Below are 19,765 nucleotides of genomic sequence, written 5' to 3'. Positions count from 1 at the left end.
TTGTAACTACTGGTTCGTGAATGTTAACCTTTCCCTAAAATCGCCGGTATTAGATTATATTTTAGATAAAATTATTTATGCCGCCATTATCGTCGCCGACGATGCAATTATTGAACGATTATGACACTCCTCGCTTGAGTGGCCGATAAACTGAGATAACGTTTATAATGTTAACATTTGGATTGACAATGAAGGCTCGGATAACAGTCTAATAAAAACTGAATACGGATTTTTTAACGAAAGACTGTGATTTTTTAATGAAGTCCCTTTATATTGATTATCAGTTTACTGGGAAGATGAGTTTCTATTTTAGTTCTCTTTTGTAATAATTTGTGAAATATTTCGAGTAGCAATGTTGTAACTAGTTTGTATTAATGGTGAATTTTGTAGAGAACGTGAAAATTATGATGTGTTTGAATATGTTTCGAGAACTGATTATTAAGAATTCAATTGTCGATAGAAAATGTTTGAACGTACGAGTATGAAATGACAAAGTTCCATTTGTTGTTTAATGGATATAACAGAATCGTCGGGATGTATTCCCATGGAACTATATTAAGAAATTCAACGTTAACGTCACTTCCACGGTGAAGCCCCGAGAAAAACTGCAACAGGTTACCGTTCAAAGAAGTGTAACATTTCGAAACCTTTGACCTATTCTTTGAACTTTATTCCCTCGCAGTCGCGTTTCTGCATTCACGCCCTTATCGCGCATAACGCCACAATTATGCAATGCCTATCGATTCCTACTATTCTATTTCAACGTTACATGGACCTCTCGATGCTAAATGATGTGCCGTTCCAATGATAATTAATTCTCTTTAATAAATGGAGAACACTTTAACTTATAAGAGGATTACCGATCAAATAATTCGTTATAAAGGAAACCACGAAGCAAAGCTTTAGGAAGCATCAATGAACGCTAACGAACAACATTAAATGTACAATGACCTTACTGTCGTGTACTTTTGATTAGGAAAAATGATTTTCTGTGTCATTCTACGACACACCGGTGTCGCGCGCGGCCAGTCAAGGCAAGAGGCCCGTGGCTGATAGCGAATCCGATAATCCTGTTCGAGTAACGCGTCCCGTGTCCCAAGGACAATTAACCGCACTTAGCGAGAGTCGTGACTTTGAATTCGATTATCGCTAATTTAATGACAAAGCCCGCGGGAGAAACTACGCTATACGGCTGCGAACGCGATCCAACTGACTTCGCGCGATCATTCGTAAACGGAGAACAGTTCGAGGACGTGGATCAACCTTTAACCCTTTCCCTGTGTCAAGTCTGACTCGACATTCAATTTTACTCCAACGTCTACTTATTTCAGTAATTTCTGTTGTAATCACACTGGTCTACAAAATTTAACTCTTTTTCGTTAGAGAAGGTTTAACCCTTTGCACTCGAAAGTTTTTCACTAGAAATATTCAACACTCTTTGATAAAATATAGACGATGCTTATTGCGACTAATGTAAATAATTTAATCAATAAATTAAAGGACAAAACTATTTTACTTTAATATTTCACATAGTGATGCGTTATACAAAGTTTAGTGTTAAACATCAAACTTTATAATTTTATTGTATCAAACCAAGTGGTGACAGAGTCACCTCCCAAGTGCAAAGGGTTAATAGGTAATCCTAACTCTTTGAGGTCGAATGTCGTACTGAAGACATTAGACTTTAATATTTAGAATGAAAAGTTGTAAACAGGTAATTTGAATATTTAAATAACCAAAGATCGCGTAGTTCTCTTCTTTTCTTTTATTTAACACTAAAACTACCGAGATTTTCGGAAATTTCTCTATAGAAACTCTAGGAGCACGTCTATTCAAACTTCAATTGACAATTCAGATTGCGTATTGTTAAATTAATTGCTTTAATAATTTCTCAATCTTTTTAACCCTTTGCACTCGAGAGGTGCCTCTCACTCACCATATGATTTGATACAGTACAACTGTGAAATTTGTTATTTAATATTATACCCTGTATAACGCATCAATTTGAGAAATATTGAAATAAAATAGCTTCGTTCCTCGATGTACGTGTGATTTCTCTTCGAGTTAGTGTCATAAAATGTTGTCTTTATCTCATTAGGAAATATTTCTATTGAAAAACTTCCGAGTGCAAAGGGTTAATATTTGCGAAAAGGAGACACCAGGAATTTTGACCTGTCTGGTAGCTTTAGTGTTACGATTTCCTATATAATGTAGCTTTCCGCAAAAGCAATTCTTGATACTCTAGGAAATCTTCGTCCACAAAGGGTGAATAGTATTTCTTATGCTGCATTCTATGTGGTGTCCCTCATTAACCCTTTGCGGACGAATGTCGACTAATTATTTCATTTCTCGAACAGCAGGAGATCAGTATTTCGTTTCCTTTCTCAATATTATTTAACCAGTTAAGTGTGGAATTTAGTTTGAAAAATCTCTCATTGTGCGCGCAATAAAATCAAATAATGAAGTGTATACTCGTTAAATGCAGGCGAAATGCACTTCAAATATATCCCAACGAAAAACTAAAGCGAAACGAAGAAGAATTACATGTTTGTCTCAAAAAATAATCCATCGTTGAAAAAGCTGGCACCATTACGAGTTTTAAGATGACGTGTATACTCGTCAAACACAGTTAACTGGTTAAACGTTTGATGTGTAATCTTGCTTCATTTACTGACGGTTCTCTGTAGTTTGATGAGTCTTCGTCCGCAAAGGGTTAAGTGGTTAATTGGAGTTTGCATACTCAGACGGAACCCGGAAGATTTCACGCCGTTACAACGACTGGCTCTGGCTGAGCAGATGACGAATCGTTCACCGACACTCGCGCGCACAATACCGACGTACACCAAATATATCGTAGCACGGGTTTCCCGAAACGATTTGGTAATTGTTCTAGGAACTGGTCCATTTCGGGGACCTTCGAGGCTCGAGAGCCGCACGCCGGACAGTTCGACGGGAGTCTTCCGGTTCGCGGATGATCTAATCGGCCGGACTCATCCGAGCACCTGCGGTTTAAATCAACCGCGACGACAGCTGAGCGCGCACTGAATTAGCCGACGGTGGTCCGCGATTTATTAGCATTCGCGGAACAAAAGGGCAGACCACTGAGGGAAACTAGAAATCGATGATCGTCGCGATTGTGGCTTTGAATTTGGGGAAATAGTGAAAGATCGGTGGAGTTGAAAGCGAGATTGGTTGGGATTGGGAAATGGATAACGTGAAAGTTAGGGTTTCTTGCTCTTTTGCGTTCGAAAGGTTATGTGGGTGTGATATTTTAGCAATCGGGAGCAGAATGCAATTTAGAAAAGAAGTATAACGTATGAAGTATACTATTAATAACTATGAAATGTATCGTAGAAGCAATAACTTTCATTGCAATGCGGAACCTTCGGACGTTCGACTATTAAAATTTTAAAGATCATACTACTAGAAGGAAGTTTAACCATAAAGAATTCATGAAAGCAACCACATTGGAAGTTTAGATCAGAAAACGAATAACAAATGTAGATTAAAGTTTCCCCAGTGAAGGCTCACAAGGAAACTATTAATCCCTTGGTAGCAATGAAGCAAACTCCAGCCAAGTAGCTAAAATGTCACACGGTCACAAAAATAATTAAACCGATTCACAAAAACAACCAAATGTCATCGACCAAATAAGAACACTATCAAAAAACAAATAACAAACATAAATCCACATTTCCCCAGTGAAAGCTCACAAAGGAACTATTAATCCCTTGGCAGCAATAAATCAGAGTCTATCCGAAGCACCCAGCATCTAAAATATCACACGGTGGATCAGGTCAAAGCGAAGCGAACGAAACGGAGGCACGAGGAAGAACGCCGGCGGCTAAGTAAGTAGGTCTCGGGGTACGACGGGAACACGCTGACACAGAGATGTTGTTGATCGGGCCAACATCCTTCGCGTACTGCCGCGGTGAACAATTGGCCGGCGGTTGCTATACCTGCCGCATGTGGGCGATCCATCCACGTGGACGGATCGTCCTATCGTATGGCCGGCTTTTGGGGAGGCCGACGAATGGAGGGAGACGCGTATTCATTATTTACCCGTTCCTCCGAAAACAGGTAGAGAACTCGACCCGGAGGATGACGGTATCGTGGCACTCTCTTTCCCTTCGCGTTTAACCGTTCGTTAACGGTAACTCTGCTGGAATAAATATGCGGCGCTCGGGACTATTAACGTCATCGGGCTTTTTTGGATTCTAGGGGAATCCCATTGATCGAGGATACGTGATCAGCCGCTAGGACACTTTTGGAATATTCTTTTGATCGGAAACAGGCTAGCGAGTTTTCGTTGGGGATGATATCGATGATTTGGGTGTTTCAGGTACTTAAAGAGGGTGAAGTTGATCATTTGAACATTGTGGTATTGTCTGGAGGAAAGTCGCTATCTTAAGTACTGCCATGAGAATTTTAGGCATTCTATACAATATTCCTTACTCTTTTATAACAATGACAAATCTTGTAACCCCATTGCTAGCATAAAATGTGTGATTCCATTTGTACTTTCAATTTATTTCGCTTTATATTATGATACATTTCCAACACAACCAAGATTGTATCAAACGGAATCTCTTGCTACGAGCATATTCGTGACGCAGTGAATGGGTTAACCCCTTGATTTATAATAAGGTATGAGACTCGTGAAGGTTTTAAACAAATATAAATATTACTCAATTATTGAGAATACAAATGAAATATTATCCTGTTATCGATTATTACAGTTTATAGCACGCATAGAATATACCTAAAATCTGTCTCTCTTTTCAATAAATTATTAATAACAAAGTAGTGTCGATGATAGGAAAATAAATCAGCAACGGGTTAACCCTTTGGAATGTCTTTGATCGAACCTTGTCTGGAATACTGCAAATTATGATTTAGCTATTCAGACGAAGAAATCAGTGTAGCTTCCTTATTGTTCGTTACTTAACGTATAATTCTATTTTATTACAACCTCTACCTGTTTTAACAATTTTTTCTATATTTATTTGTAGTATCACAATTGTACCATTTAAAGGTAACATTTCGATGACTCCCAAATATTCTTGAATAAATAAACAGAGCGTCATATTAAGCTGTAATTGAATCAACTAACGTCGATTTGAATCTCAAGGTGAGAAACCAAAAGTACTTCGGACCGCAAAGGGTTAATCGTTCGACTGTAATTCAAGAGTCTGCAGGTTTTGTACACTTTAGAGAAACTTTATCCGTAAAGGGTTGAAAGCTAAAAGGTCGGCGAGTCTTCCACGCATGGTCATTGGCTGTGCAGCGGTAAACGGCGGAAGCGAGAGTGAATGCGACGAAGTGAGATGTAACAATAGAAAATAAAATATTCTAGTGCTGAATATTCACTCAGGATACAAAGTGGTGTACAAGTAAACCGGGCGATTCACACACGACCAATAATAGACTTCCATTAACTCTATATTATAGGAGAAAAACTTCTGTGACATGAATAAACATTTTATTTTTTTTGTTTACAAGTCCTAAGTTAACGGATGAGGCTATATTAAACTGACCTTGACTCGGACAACCCGTGCGAAACACCCTGTACATGTTCCTACCCCTTTAATCGTATATAATAAGAAATATGCATATTTGATTAGATGTTTAATCGCTTGAACTATCGATACACGATCATTGATTCGGATCGAAGGAGAATAGATTATTGATGGTCCTATTAATAGAGCAAAGTGTTTTCCCTGTTTAATTACTATGCACGATTTAATAGAGGACAATAGGTAAATTTCGTTAAGAGAACTTATCTTTCGAAGAATTTACTATGAAATTCAACCCTTTACGAAGATTCTTTGAAATATACGAAACCTTCAGCAGATGAAGTTAAATTAAATATCAATTACTTAATTAATAGGAAAACAGGAAACTACGTGCTGCTCTCTTACTGTTTCACTAATTAAATCATTTTTTTCCGACTTACTCTTTCATGGAAATTTGTTCTTGTCGAAATGACATTCGTCCACAAAGGATTAATTAATTACACGACGAAACATCAATTTACAGTGTTCTCCCTTTGTAATATCTAGAACTCTGACGTGTAATTTAGCTTCTCGCGAGAAACGTCTGTGACACCTTGAAAAATATTCGTTCGCGAAGGGTTGAAAGACGAGAGTCTACCAGCGGACTGCTACTTTGAAAAACGAGCAACGCCACGTTTCGCCCGTTGTATTTCTATTCCCCCGACATTCTTTCCCGATTTCCAATATTGTTAAGGAGTAAATAGGGCGAGACCACAGAGAGCCACCTACGCGTTCTATCGAATCTTTCCCCGACAATTGCTCGCGATACCATTGCCATTCGCGCCGTTGCCGCTTCTGTGCGGAAAAAGGACAGCGAGAATCTTCTACGCGTGTATCGAATCGCTTAATTATGATCGAAACAATTAACACATTAACTGCTAAGAGAATTCCGAGTGTATCAGACCCGAAACGATTAACCCTTTACGAAGATTCTTTGAAATATAGTAAACCTTCAACGGATGAAGCTAAATTATATATTGATCGCTAAAATAATAGCAAAAACAGAAACTACATGCTAATCTCTTGCTGTCTGAGTAATTAAATCATTCGCCTGCGACTCAGTCTTCCAAATATGAACGTTTCATCTCGCCGAAGTGTCGACATTCGTTCGCAAACGGTTAATGATTCACTTTCGTAGTTTATACAGTAGGATCCCCTACAATCCGATCAAAAAATCATCGAAAAACGATGAAAGTGAGATTCCTCCATAAGAAACTGATACAAGCGAACCAACGTAACGCAAGATCGTTTCTCGATCTTTTTCATCTCACGTGTCGTGACAATTATGAGTATACGAGATTAACCCTTCGGCATGTTGCAACGCGTTTCTAAGAAAGCGTATCGAAACTATCAAAACACTCAATTGATCTAAATTAAGTCAGTCTAAATGAATCATATTTATATAATATATGACTAACGGAAGATATAATTATTGAATCAGAATTCGCTTACGTCAGATCTACCAATAATACATCGAAACCAAATTTTTCAAACGCCTTTAGGCGCAATCAGTAGCCAAGGGGTTAATATACTTCCTTAGTATTATTCAATTTCGTGAAACTGAAGAATTACAATTACTATTTAATTACCACTTAACCCTTTGCAGATGAATGTCGACATTTCGGCGAAATGAAGTTTTCATGTTTCGAAGATTAAGTGATAAACAAATAATTTAATTACTCAAACCCCAAGAGATCAGCACGTAGTTTCTGTTTTTCCTATCATTTAAGTAATTGATATATAATTTATCTTCATCTGCTGAATATTTTGTATATTTCAAAGAATCTTCGTCCGCAAAGGGTTAATTCAATCTTCGGATAAGCAAACAAATGTTCCGTTCACCCGAAATGTTTCGGCTGAGAGTATTCAGCACTCGAAGGGTTAATCGGTTCTATCCACTGTACGTTCGCTATTGCCTAGTTATTTGCGTTGCTAAAAGTTTTGATTCGATATCGATTTCCGCTGTTGTATCAACTTTCTAGCAATTTCGAAGCTCCGGCGTCGTCGCCGGCCATCGCCGCGGAACGTGTTAACGGTTCGAGTACGATCGTCGCGTTAACAACAAAAGGCTGTCTAATTCCATCCCATTTCGTGATTTATCGATCGAAGAAGGCGTTACGATAAAGATGAGTAGTCACTCGAGAGCAAGGTTCCGTCGTATCGACGAGTTATCTGCGAGCCTTGTCGCTTAGACGATCGATAAAGGAATTCTGGAGAGAATTCTTTTCTCTTCGTTGAAACTGGGTCACCGAGTCAACTTCCTTTTCCTTGTTCTTAGGGAACAACTAATTTCCTGCTGTTCCGTGATACTTCGGGAACTCTTCTGAAGTAGCCGGCGTTCGACATTCGTCGGTACTTAACACTAGAACTACTGTACCAGTCAAAATGACTGGTTTCGATTTTTTTATTTAGCAATGATTGATATCTTCGAAGCATTGAATATTCGAAATGATTTTGAAAATAAATAGTTTCACTGGAGTACTATAATGAATGTCTGTAGAAACTGAAAATAATCTATTATTACAGTTTTTATAGGAATTGCATATTAATCGTATTAAATGCTCGGTAGTTCTAGTAAAATGAATAATTAATTGATCCTAGATCTCGGGAAACGAGGATCATATCTGTTCACTGGAAGATATAAGTGAGAAAACAGAATCATGAATCATAGAAAAATCGAATTGTCATATATTAATGGTAACTTCTGATTAACGGTGACTTCAGAAATTTGCGTACATTGTTCAATGATCGAGCATTCAAGAAAATTCACGCTCGATTCGAACTTCCGACGCCATTGTTAATCACTTACAAAAATGAATCACATGTTCGTTACAAGTGTACGCTTCTTCCAGCGATCGAGCATCGATAACGATCGGATTTTGTTATCTAAGACAAGTGACGAGCAAGTAATTCCATTAACTAAATAACAAAACAGCAATCTAATGTCTTCTTCATTCGCTAGTATTTAACCTCTTGCGCTGGAAGGACGTACCACGCTATTGAGAAGTTTTGTTTCAAAATTCCCAATGACGTTTTATGCACAGAAAAATATAAATAAACAAAATTAGTAAAATTAGTAAAAGTAAAAGCAAAGGTCTTCGCGCAACCCTGCCATATCTCTGAACTAAAAAATTCTTTAACACGAGTATGAACAATGTAAATAGAATCATTCTATTTCAATATTTCATTTATACGTTATATGAACATATAATTAGATTATATAAACTTTGATATTAATTATCGAACGTTATAATTGTCTTACGTCAAGACAAGTGGCGACTGTCGTCTTTCGAGTGTAAAGGGTTAAATCAAGTCAGAGACAGCGAATCCGAATCGCTTTCGGAAGTTGACGTCGACGGTGTCGAGAGAGTAAACGAAGGGATTGAATAAAGGCAACGAAATTACGTGGGTCGTCCTGGATCCTCGACGCGAGAAACTCGGCCACGTTCACGACAAATCGTATCGTCCCGTTCGGCCGGGGTCTCCGATACATAAATATAAATAAGTAGGGCAGCCCGCCTTTTCAGATAACAACAGATGAATCGGGCTTGGTACGTACGTACTACGGTATCCCGTGCCAAGTCACGATCGCTTTTCGCGTTCCTCCCACAGTTTTGTGAATCGACCATTCGCAGAATTAGAAAACACCTCTTTACCCGCCTTCTCAATGATTGCGACACGCGTTCATCTGTTCAATTATCAAACGCGTTAGCCTTCTAGCCGTGAATACATTGAAATGATCGTTGATTCCGTTTTTGGAAATATTCTGACGTTGGTTTACGTATAACTTCATGTCTTGACCTTGACATTTAACCCCTTGCACTCGAGAGGTGACTCTCACTCACTTGATTTCATACAGTGAACCTATAAAATTGTAAAATTTGATAGTTAATATTATACTTTGTATAATGTATGAATTTGAGAAATATTTAAATAAAATATCTTTGTTCCTCGATGCACGTGATTTCTCTTCGACTTGGTTTCACAAAATATCGTCTTTACCTCGTCGGAAAATGTTAAAATATTTCTAGTGAAAATCTTCCGAGTGCAAAGGGTCAACATACCTGCGAATGTATAATGTATGGTATAATGAATATTATAAATTATTATGATAACTGTGTTTGTAATAATATTTGTGATAAATATGAAGTATGCTTGTTAAATAAAAGTGATATAAATATTACTCGATAAATACATTGACGATTTGGAAACATTTGATCGTGTTTGTACACTAAGGTTAACCCCAGGTGCCATTGTTCCTAATTAGAAAGAATATTTTGTTATCGCAACTATTTACTGTAGTAACTTTCGAATTAATTGTTCGCAATTAATCGTATCAATGAGGATAAAATTTATACTTGGTTAGAGAAACGTGATATATAAATAAAAAAATGGTCACGAGTTAGCCTCGACCTCAGAGTGGTTAATGGTTCTTGGAACTCGTCAACAGTCAAGAATCATCAAAGTTCATCGTATCGATAGTAAAATTGTATTTCAATTAATTTCAATATAATTCCGATTAGTACAATGAATTATTGATGAAAATTGTTTACCCAATTCGAGTCCGAATCGAACGTCAACCACATCCTCGGATCCGGCAGCCATGAGTTCATGTTGATCAACGACGAACGAAACGATTTGCATTTGTCGCTGAATCCGTCGTTACACTCTTCCTTTCATGGTACGTTACGAACGTTAACCACAGACGAAAGTTTCGCCTGTTACTGACCGAAACAATTGCCTTCGGTTATGTTTATACGAGAAAGCGACCAATTCCATCCTTCGATGCCTCTGTCCACGAACACGAGACTTAATCGATCCATCACAGTAAATTATGCGACAAGTGCTCTCAATAGGCTTCGAATTCTACACTCACACATGACCCTTCTCAAAATTCAACGCACTGAGTACCGGGCTAATTCCCGGAAAACTAAATTGTTTTATTTTCCAACGAGACTAACCTATATCACTATTTATAAAAAATAAACTCAAACATCCTATTGTTATTTAATATATTCTATACGAATACACGGTTTTAATAACATTTAATATCTTTTAAATATGGCAAGTGGCAAAGTTACATAGTAGTTGTACAAAAACAAGATGTCTCGTTTCCGGTACGCAATGTTAAAATTCAATTTTTAATTATAAGGAAAAATATATTAAGCTTTGATTAGTCATATAAAATAAAAATAATGTAAGTATAATAATAAAAATAAACCAAGTATTTCTTATTACGAATCGAGTTTATGGTGAATGTGCAATAGAAAAATTCTTATATGTTGAAAAGGTGAAATAAAAACCGCGGGAACAATCGATTAATAAGTTGAGTCGATCAATGGTGAATATTAATTTGATAATATAGATTATACGCTGGCAAATTCATAATTATAAAATAACAGTTGATTCGATTAGCGTCGGCTATATAAAATTCAATCTTATTACAGAACGACCAAAAGTTATTCGATCGAAGGTTTAGAGGTTAACGCATACCATACGCGATCAGATAACGCGAATACTAGTTTCGTACGTTGAGTCAGCTGCTGATAAAAGAGCGCAGTCACGACACGCAACGTTGGATGATGTTTATTAATGCATTAACTATCGTGATCAATTGTTCCGATCCGTTGATCTTACTTACCAATTAAATAAAAGATCGATGCCTTCGCAAGTCTGTCCTCGTCATGTATGATAAAACTGTCGTTCTTCTTTTCAAAACTGAAAGACGAAAAGTTGATTATTTCAAACGAGAAGCACGCACACACACGTACACACAACAAAAAAGGTGAATTTAAATAATAAAAAATCATGTCATAAAAATTCTACTTCGATCGACCGATTAATTCCAATTAATTCAATGTTTCATTCCTCTTTGAAAAAAACGTGAAAGCGACAATGAACATCCCTCTGTTGCAGCCTCGAAACAAAGGAAAGATAGCAAAAACTTTTTACCTACACCGGAAATGAAACGAAGGGAAAAACAGCATGCATTTGTAATCATTGGATTTTATGACACGTCGAACGAAAGTGAAAGTAATATTGTATATTATCGTCTGCGTACAATATTCCAGAGATAAACGCGAAAACTTTGTTCGAAAGAATATTATTTGTTTGTAATGATCGTCGATTGCACAGGATTCGGGCAAAGCTTTTTGTCGTGAGAATTCTAACCTCACCTGAGAGAATGCGATTGCTTCGAGGATCGCTGGGCCCGTTACTCATCAACAGGAATAGCGCGGACACGGATAGGAAGCACCATTTTCTGTTCAAACGCGAATCGCATTATGTTTAGTTGGCGATTCAACAAATACAGGCAGGCACACGATAAAGTCGTAACACAAAAATGTACCTCGCTTTCTTTTGCCTGATATGTAAAGCGTCATCCGCCAGTTGGCGCTACGATGATGAACAGCTGATTTCTCATGCACGTGCGCTATATGCCAGCATCTGAAAATCAAGTTTTTTGTGCCAAAATATACACTATGGCCTGAAATCGTTCTGTAATCTGATTTTTGAAATATTAATACTATTGCTACATAATATTTTTCTATTATTATATACTCCTGTATGTACATGTAAACTATTGTAGCAAATTCATTGAATGCTGATCGATTCATTTTTCATTAAATATTTGTTTCTTAGCTGTGTCATGATAAATAATATAGAAATTTAATGTTTCAGTTATTTCCTTTTTTTTTAATAATCATTTGAAATTTTATTGTGCTTTTTTTTGTAAGAAATCATGAAATTTTACAGATCTACATACGTGATTTGATAACGTATTTTCTATCCTTTGCTTTTGGTTTAGATCTCCAGCAGTAGTCTATGTGGCTATCAGCAACATTCGCAACCTAACAGGATCTCATGATCAAATCGATGAAATGGATTTACTGCACTCTTGAATGCTCCTCGTTTAATACCTCCTCTGTTATTCTGCGTTCCTACCAATTAGAATCGAAATTTAAAAGGTTTTCATAACCAAAGTTAGTAAATTATATTATTTGGCTTTAATATTTTTCCTCTCTTTGTTAACAACCTCCATCGTTCTTATATACCTCTGCTACCAGCAGAACAAATTCAACAGAAAAACATAACTGAGGTTACTAAATCAGGAATATGATACTAGTAATTGTACCTTTGATATTCTTGAATTATTAAAATTTAGAATGAACATATCATTAGATTTTCTTTCAAAAATAGTTTTTATTCGTCATTTATCAATACTGTTACTTTTTATATCATAGGAAAATGAATCTCTTACAATTAATATTTCCAGTATAAATATATTATTCTCATATTCGAATATGATAGTTACACTCAACTTACTCTATAAATGTAAATTCTATTTTACTTAGGTAATAAAATAGAGGTAAATAAATCACTTATAAGAAAGGAATACAAAACAAATGCTGAGCAAATGCTCAAATATATTTTATTAAGGACAATAAATTTATACAGTATGTTTTAAGCGATACTGCTAGCATTGGAAGCAATCCTGGGCCATAAGTCAGCACATTCTTTTGCAACAGGTCCTGTAATAGCTGATCCTTTCATTTCACCCTTATTATTTACTATAACACCTGCATTGTCCTCAAAGTATATAAACACACCATCCTTCCTCCGAAACGGTTTCCGTTGCCTTATTACCACTGCAGGCATCACTATAAAAAAAGATGATATTGAATTATTATAAGAACTGTTAGTTCATTTACTAAGTAGAAAATCTTTATACAATCAAATTTTAATACATCACAAAGCAAGATTAAGATACTTATGAATCTATAACTATAAAGTGTGAAACTAATATAATTAATATAGTTTTTCAATAAAAACATTACCCTTTTTTCTGAGTTCAGGCTTTCCCTTCTTAACAGTGGCAACAATCATATCTCCTGATCCTGCAGCTGGAAGGCGATTTAATCTGCCTTTAATTCCTTGAACTGCGATGACATATAAATTTTTTGCTCCTGAAAAAGTAATGTTACACATGTATTTAAACAATAATCATAAATATATGAGATATATAAAATTTGAAATCATATTTCATACATGTAAGTTATTTTATTTACTTTAAAATACTATGAAAAGGAACAGAATTAAGAACCATTAACTACAAACTAGTGATAAGTAGAAACATTCTCTTGTTTAGATTCTTCTAGGGAAAATTTTAGTGTTATAAGATTTATGTTAAATAAATCGACTTATTATTATGATTTTATTCCTTCTGAATTTAGTAAAACACTACATAGAAACCGTTTGGTAACAGTAAATGACACTGATCAACCATGTGTTATTCCTAGCCATAACATGGTCAATTTTTGAGGTTATATGCTAGTTCTAGAAATTTTTCTAAATGACTTACCAGTATTATCAGCACAATTAATGACTGCACCCACTGGTAAACCCAGTGATATCCTAAACTTTGCTCCTGCTGAACCACCACGTCCTTAAAGAATAATAATTTCATGTTAATTGTTGATATTGATGGACACGTCTAACGCGGCATTTGCTTCCAATACAATCATCGATTTTTCCAAGTTTCACCGATATTAAAGGAAAATTATTCCCATTGCTACACATCATAAACATTCCTTTATTATTTTTATAAGTTACTTAAAACCGGTCACTTGTTTTCAGGTGGATTTCACTGGATTCTTTTCGATCACGAAAACCGACTTACCTCTCTTCGACATCTTGGCGTGTATGAAAGAAAAAGAAATTCGTGTTTACAGCGCACTAGCCGTTGCGCAGGCTATGTGAATCGCTTCCGGCGCGGAAACACTAGTCGTATTCAAACATGATTTTATTTTTGTATAATTTAATAAAATCTAAATGAAAAAATTGTGAGTTAGAAAATAAAAAAGTCACATGCTTGTAGAAATTTTTACGATTGTCCACTTACACATCAAATTTTATATTTTCGATGAGATAATGCACAAGTGTACTTTTCTGTTTTTTTTTCAATATGTATTTAATCAAAGTAATATTAAAATTTATTTATAATCATGAATATAACATCAGAAAATGTTCTTTTTTAATGTTTAAATTCACGATATATAAAATATTTATATGTGCTGTTAAATATATTTATAATGTATTTTAAATGGGATTAACTTATAGAATGTTACTGACAAATGTATACTTCATAATTTTAAAAAATACATCTTTAGATAACAAATATATCCATTAAAATGAGGAAATAAAGTTTAATTCTTAATCTGTTTACAGCATAATGTTTTGCTGATTCAAACTGAAACTCCATTGAATAATCAAATGTGAACGTATTTCCTTATCAATATTATAGTAATTATTTATATGTTACTGAAATATTGATTGTACATAATATTGTTTATGTTAAGAAAAATTAAAATAAATATTACAAATACTACGGACATTCTCTTGTTCTGTCATTTGACGAAGTCTGAAGCTAAAGGAAGAAATTCAAATTTTCTACCGTTGTTAAAATCCATTTAATAACAAAAATGCCTAGTGATTTGTTAGAAGACACTATATATCTGGAATTTGCAGGTAATTTTTTATTTCATTACAGTAAATACTTTATGTCTCATCTTTCACTTGCACGATTACTTAACCTGTATCCATGGATTATTTGCTTATTTATTCATGCTTTGTTTTTATACATTTAAGCTTAACTATTGAATGATTAAAAATAAAACTATTATCAATTGATAAACGTTATTTTTGTTTATTAATCGTGCTTTATTTTACTACAATTAGAATAATATTTATATACAAATAAAATATATTTCATATTCTATAACATGTTGTATAAATTTTATTTCCTTGTTGTTTAGCTAAGGAGGAATTGCCTAAATCAATTCATTTGTATCAGCCTTATGAGGTTGAGCAAATATTGTTGCCTGACAATGCAAATTGTTTGGCTGTACAAGCTTTCCTTAAAATGTGTGACTTAACAGTAGAAATAAAAGCAAGAAGTAATGCTGAATATATGTCACCCACTGGTCGAGTACCATTCATTACATGTGGATCACTTATAATATCTGAGTTCGATAGAATTGTGTCTTTCATAGAAAGCAAAGGCATAAGTTTATCAAGTCATCTGTCTACAACATCTAAAGCAGACATGAGAGCTTATATGTCGTTAGTGAATAATGTATTTGTAAATGCTGAATTGTACATTTGTTGGGTCGATGAAGAAACATTAAATAAAGTAACTAAAGGAAGACATGGATTTGTATATCCTTGGCCACTGAAGCATTTCTTAAATTGGCAGAAAAGGAAGGAAGTTATTAAAAAACTTAATGTGCTCGGCTGGTATCATAAAAGCATAGAAGATGTATGCAATGAAGTTGAAAATTGTTGTAAAGCATTATCTGAGAGATTGGACGGTAATCAATACTTCTCTGGTGATACGTAAGTATAAACCATTAATTTATTTTTAAATAAAGAGTACTATATTTTTATATTACTTACATGCTTTCTAATTTGTAAGGCCCACTGAATTAGACGCCCTGGTATTTGGTCATACCCATACGCTAGTCCATTCCCTCCTTTGCCCCAGTGTGCAAAATATTGTTACAATCATCAAGAACTTTCCAAATCTCATTACGCATATGACAAAAATGGAAAATAATTATCTCAAGGAAGATTTGGTTGAAATCAGTGAAGAATTTGAAATTATCAGTTCCCCTTCTATCAATAGTTTGTGGAACAATTCTGAATCCCTTGAATCTTTGCCAGCACTTTCAAAAGATTCTTCTGAATTGCAATTGCAATTCCCCTAAAACCTTTTACATTTACTGTCAGTTTTTACGAAGTTTGTACAAGTACACACACACACACACACACGCGCGCGCGCGCCCGCGCGTATATATGTACATATGCATCTTTTGATTTTATTAATTTCTTTAATAGACCAATTTATGATTGATCGCTTTATTGTTTAATTACATTTAGGAAACCCAACGAATTAGACGCCCTAGTTTTTGGACATGTTTTTACTATTATTACAACACATCTACCTGATAACAAACTGGCGAATATCGTTCGAAAATATACAGTGCTCGTGGATCTCTGCAAACGCATTGAGACTAGGTATTTCCAGCGTTCAGAAGATTAGGTGGAATTACACTCGAACTTCAAATACATCGAACTCAGGTATACCGATTGCGCTGATATTAAGTTCCTACGCTATGCACGAGAAATTCAGAAAGATGAAAATGTAACGCCGACATTGTGCAGCATTCAATAAATTTAGAGGAATAGCTTTGTTATGTTAGAGAATGAATTATTTTCTTTAAATAAGTTTATAAAATTAAGATGATATATGCTATAGAAAAATGTAAACTAATGTTATGATATATTTTATATTATGCGTTCGTGCAAATGCACAAGAAATACCTGATGACAATGTTGCAGTGGCAACAATAAACAAGTATCAATGTGTCTGAAGTTCGAGTATGGTGAGATAGTAAATTGTATAGAAAACAAGATAGTATTGATAGTTAAATTGTTATGACTGTTACTTAGAGAAAGTATATTAATGTTGAACATGAAGTATCCTTCAATGTATTATCTTAAATACATAATACTGCACGTGACATTTTTCAGCATTTTTTCTCCTCAAGCAATAGGGGTCAAATAGAGTAACGAAACGTTGGAGGCGAGAAGTAAGTAACACAACTTTGGAGATTTCCAAATGTATGTTGTTGGAATACCGCAAGAGTATATAACCTGCGAAAGGTACCTCTAAACTAGATGTTTTACAGAAAGATTTGTCGGAAATAACGGTAAATGATTATTCAATGATTATTATGAATTTTTTTTGTCCAAGGATTGTTTTCAACGTACTTGTTCTCAGCATTTGTATCTGTCTTAACTGAATCGTACTGAGGAATCATGTATAATATGTAATTACGTCGATATTAAGCACGATTAGAAGGCGTTATCGGACAATGATTAATCTTTCAGTTATAAATATTGTGTATATAACTGAATTTGTAGAAATTGTATTTAAAACAACCTACTTCTGTATTATAAAATATTTCTCAACTTAAATTAAATGTAAGTTATTGAAATAATGTTTTAATGATTTTATATCGTACAAAACTGAATCTGAAAATAAATATTTAATATTTGCGCAATTTTGCGTCGCTATATGTGTGTTTCCACAATTTCTATGCTAAATCTGTTACATACTTCTTGTTTCCAGCGTTCAGTTTATACCAATAAACACCAATTGTAATTACTTACATTTTAATTAAATACTGATATTATCAAATATCTGTGAACTAAATAAATTGTAAAATTATTCTAACTCGTTAAGGTGTCCCCTTTTTTTTGTAAATGTACTTTAATGTGTCGACATGTTGTTAAATAAAAAATGCTCATTGTCTTAATATAACTTAAATCTAACTATATTCAGTGTTCATTGATGAATAACAGAATTAACAATACAACCATTTGTTTCGCATGTAACAAGCATGTATTTTTCTTGTATAATCTCCCTAACTGTTATTATTTTTATTTCTTGATAATAATCACTGATAACAAATACCGTCCGAAGGATACTATTACAACTTACAGGGAAACGTAATTTTATTATTCAAACGCAAGTAGAAGTGGTGTATGATTCGTTACCAATTAAAAGTAAACATAGAAGTCATTGTATGAAAATAGTACAGAAGGATTTTTAATCATAAAACTAAAACACTGAATCTATTTTCATTTTTACATAGTACGCATGTATAAAATTAAAATTATCGATTTAAGCGAATCTCGTTTTACGAGTTTATATAATACTTTTCATCGGGTAGATTAAAGTTACCCAATGAAAAGTATTCAATAAAATAAAAAAAAAATTGCATTTCTATAATTTCTTTCGTAATGTGAGACGCATTACGTAATTTTGAAGTATAGTAAGAACTACAAGATATAAACTGTCACGGTTCTTTTCACTCGGCTAAATTATTTCGCATGGATGTCTTGTTTTGATATTAGTCTCCGTCTATGGATTACACGCAACTGTATAATTTTATTAGGTGTAGCTATAATGATATACTTATCACACTCACGCTCATACAGATACATACATATTATGTATTCATAATTATGAAATTACGAATATAAATATATATGCATTCGAATATCCTGCAATCTATACTGATTTATACTTGTAGTGCTCAACTAAAGCTTCAACAGGTATAGTTTTAACCCTTTGCATTCATTACATGAAATTATAAAATTTAAAATTTAATATTACATTTTATGTAATGGATCAACGTATAGAGCATTGAAATAAAATAGTTATGTCCCTTGATTTATTCAAGATACTTCTTCATGTTGTAAAAATATCATCGATATTTCATCAGAGAATAATGGGTATTTGCTGAGAAAAATATTCTTGAGTACAAAGGGTTAATACACTGATCAAAGGTAATCAGACTGAGATCATATTTTCTATAACGACTAAATTCGAATTGAAGACTTCGTAGCTCTTTATGGAAAGATTTTTGTAAGTGTACGGACCTACGTAAGTAGTAAACAAAGATCTAGTAAAGAAAAATGGAAAGTAACAAACTATAATACTAATTTCATTAGAATGCTATTTCAGTAGATAGTTAATGTTATTTGTGCAGATAGGTTTGTCAAAATAAACATGACGGTGTTCGCAAAAAACACAGTCAACTTGAATTAACCAACTATAAATACAATGAATACAATAATCTTTTTTTTGTACTGAAGGTACGAGCTCAGTGTTTCCATTTATGGACTTCCTGTTACATGGCTATGATTTTCTGTTCTCTATGTATACACTATATATAGAAGTAAAAACATTGTGAGAAACGGAAGATACTTGTGTTTATAACTGGAAGTTTGCTCTATATTCATCTTTCGTTCGTATTCTACAACTATATTTTCTTTCTATCCAATGAATTTTACTATTTCTTTTTTGTTAGCTATTGCAATGATTTTATTTATGAGTGTCAGCTTTCTTAAGATATCTTTGTGATTAGATAAATGTATAATAAGTGCTTCGCATACTTTTGTATGTAACAGATGTAAATAATTTCGCAATCGAACCATGATATTCATTTTTTCCGAAATTGAATTTAACGAACTTTATATTTTCAAGATAAACAAAAGGACACTGCGTGTCTTTCTATTTATATTTAAATTTTCGTATTTTTAAATATATAATTGTTTGTAAAACAAATTATGACTTTTTC

General features: G+C 34.2%; 3 protein-coding genes and 1 long non-coding RNA gene across 10 annotated transcripts in view; 2 read left to right on the top strand and 2 right to left on the bottom strand.

Moving 5' to 3' along the window:
* Arms (Ankyrin repeat-rich membrane spanning) overlaps positions 1-11,881 on the bottom strand; it is a 52,034-nt gene extending 40,153 nt beyond the window's left edge. For 2 of the 6 annotated variants that reach the window (XM_076373992.1, XM_076373998.1), the window contains exons 1-2: positions 11,732-11,881; positions 11,197-11,273 (exon numbers count right to left, since the gene is read on the bottom strand). Coding sequence is in view for 1 of the 6 variants with exons in the window: in XM_076373994.1 (XP_076230109.1) it covers positions 10,109-10,168 (60 nt within the window). In the remaining 5 variants the exon portion in view is untranslated. Of the gene's footprint in view, positions 1-2,740; positions 3,920-10,108; positions 10,400-11,196; positions 11,274-11,511; positions 11,530-11,616; positions 11,700-11,731 lie in introns of those variants that run through there. The other 4 variants (XM_076373999.1, XM_076374000.1, XM_076373994.1 and 1 more) reach the window with 4 other exon arrangements.
* Positions 10,827-11,738, top strand: LOC116428697 (uncharacterized). The gene is made up of 3 exons (XR_004235321.2): positions 10,827-10,896; positions 11,003-11,340; positions 11,472-11,738. It is a non-coding gene; the product is annotated as an uncharacterized LOC116428697 (long non-coding RNA).
* A 1,081-nt stretch (positions 11,882-12,962) lies between the features above and the next one.
* Positions 12,963-14,328, bottom strand: RpL23 (ribosomal protein L23). Its single transcript, XM_031980342.2, has 4 exons — positions 14,236-14,328; positions 13,918-14,001; positions 13,394-13,522; positions 12,963-13,216 (listed from the first exon to the last, which is right to left on the bottom strand). Exons 1-4 carry the CDS (start codon positions 14,246-14,248, stop codon positions 13,020-13,022), a joined length of 423 nt encoding a protein of 140 aa, XP_031836202.1. The 5' UTR covers positions 14,249-14,328; the 3' UTR covers positions 12,963-13,019.
* Positions 14,329-14,764: 436 nt separating this feature from the next.
* On the top strand, positions 14,765-19,503 carry LOC116429092 (metaxin-2). 2 transcript variants are annotated; one of them, XM_031981569.2, is made up of 4 exons: positions 14,767-15,083; positions 15,371-15,950; positions 16,494-16,631; positions 17,148-19,503. In XM_031981569.2, the coding sequence occupies exons 1-4, from the start codon at positions 15,038-15,040 to the stop codon at positions 17,179-17,181; spliced, it is 798 nt and encodes a 265-aa protein (XP_031837429.1). In that variant the 5' UTR covers positions 14,767-15,037; the 3' UTR covers positions 17,182-19,503. The 2 variants fall into 2 exon arrangements, with proteins under 2 accessions (XP_031837421.1, XP_031837429.1); XM_031981561.2 differs by lacking the exons at positions 16,494-16,631; positions 17,148-19,503 and adding an exon at positions 16,030-16,466 and having other exon boundaries at positions 14,765-15,083.
* Positions 19,504-19,765: the final 262 nt, after the last annotated feature.

This window comes from Nomia melanderi, chromosome 14 (assembly GCF_051020985.1).
Source record: "Nomia melanderi isolate GNS246 chromosome 14, iyNomMela1, whole genome shotgun sequence".
Classification (NCBI taxonomy): domain Eukaryota; kingdom Metazoa; phylum Arthropoda; class Insecta; order Hymenoptera; family Halictidae; genus Nomia; species Nomia melanderi.
This window is presented reverse-complemented; position numbering and strand designations above follow the sequence as displayed.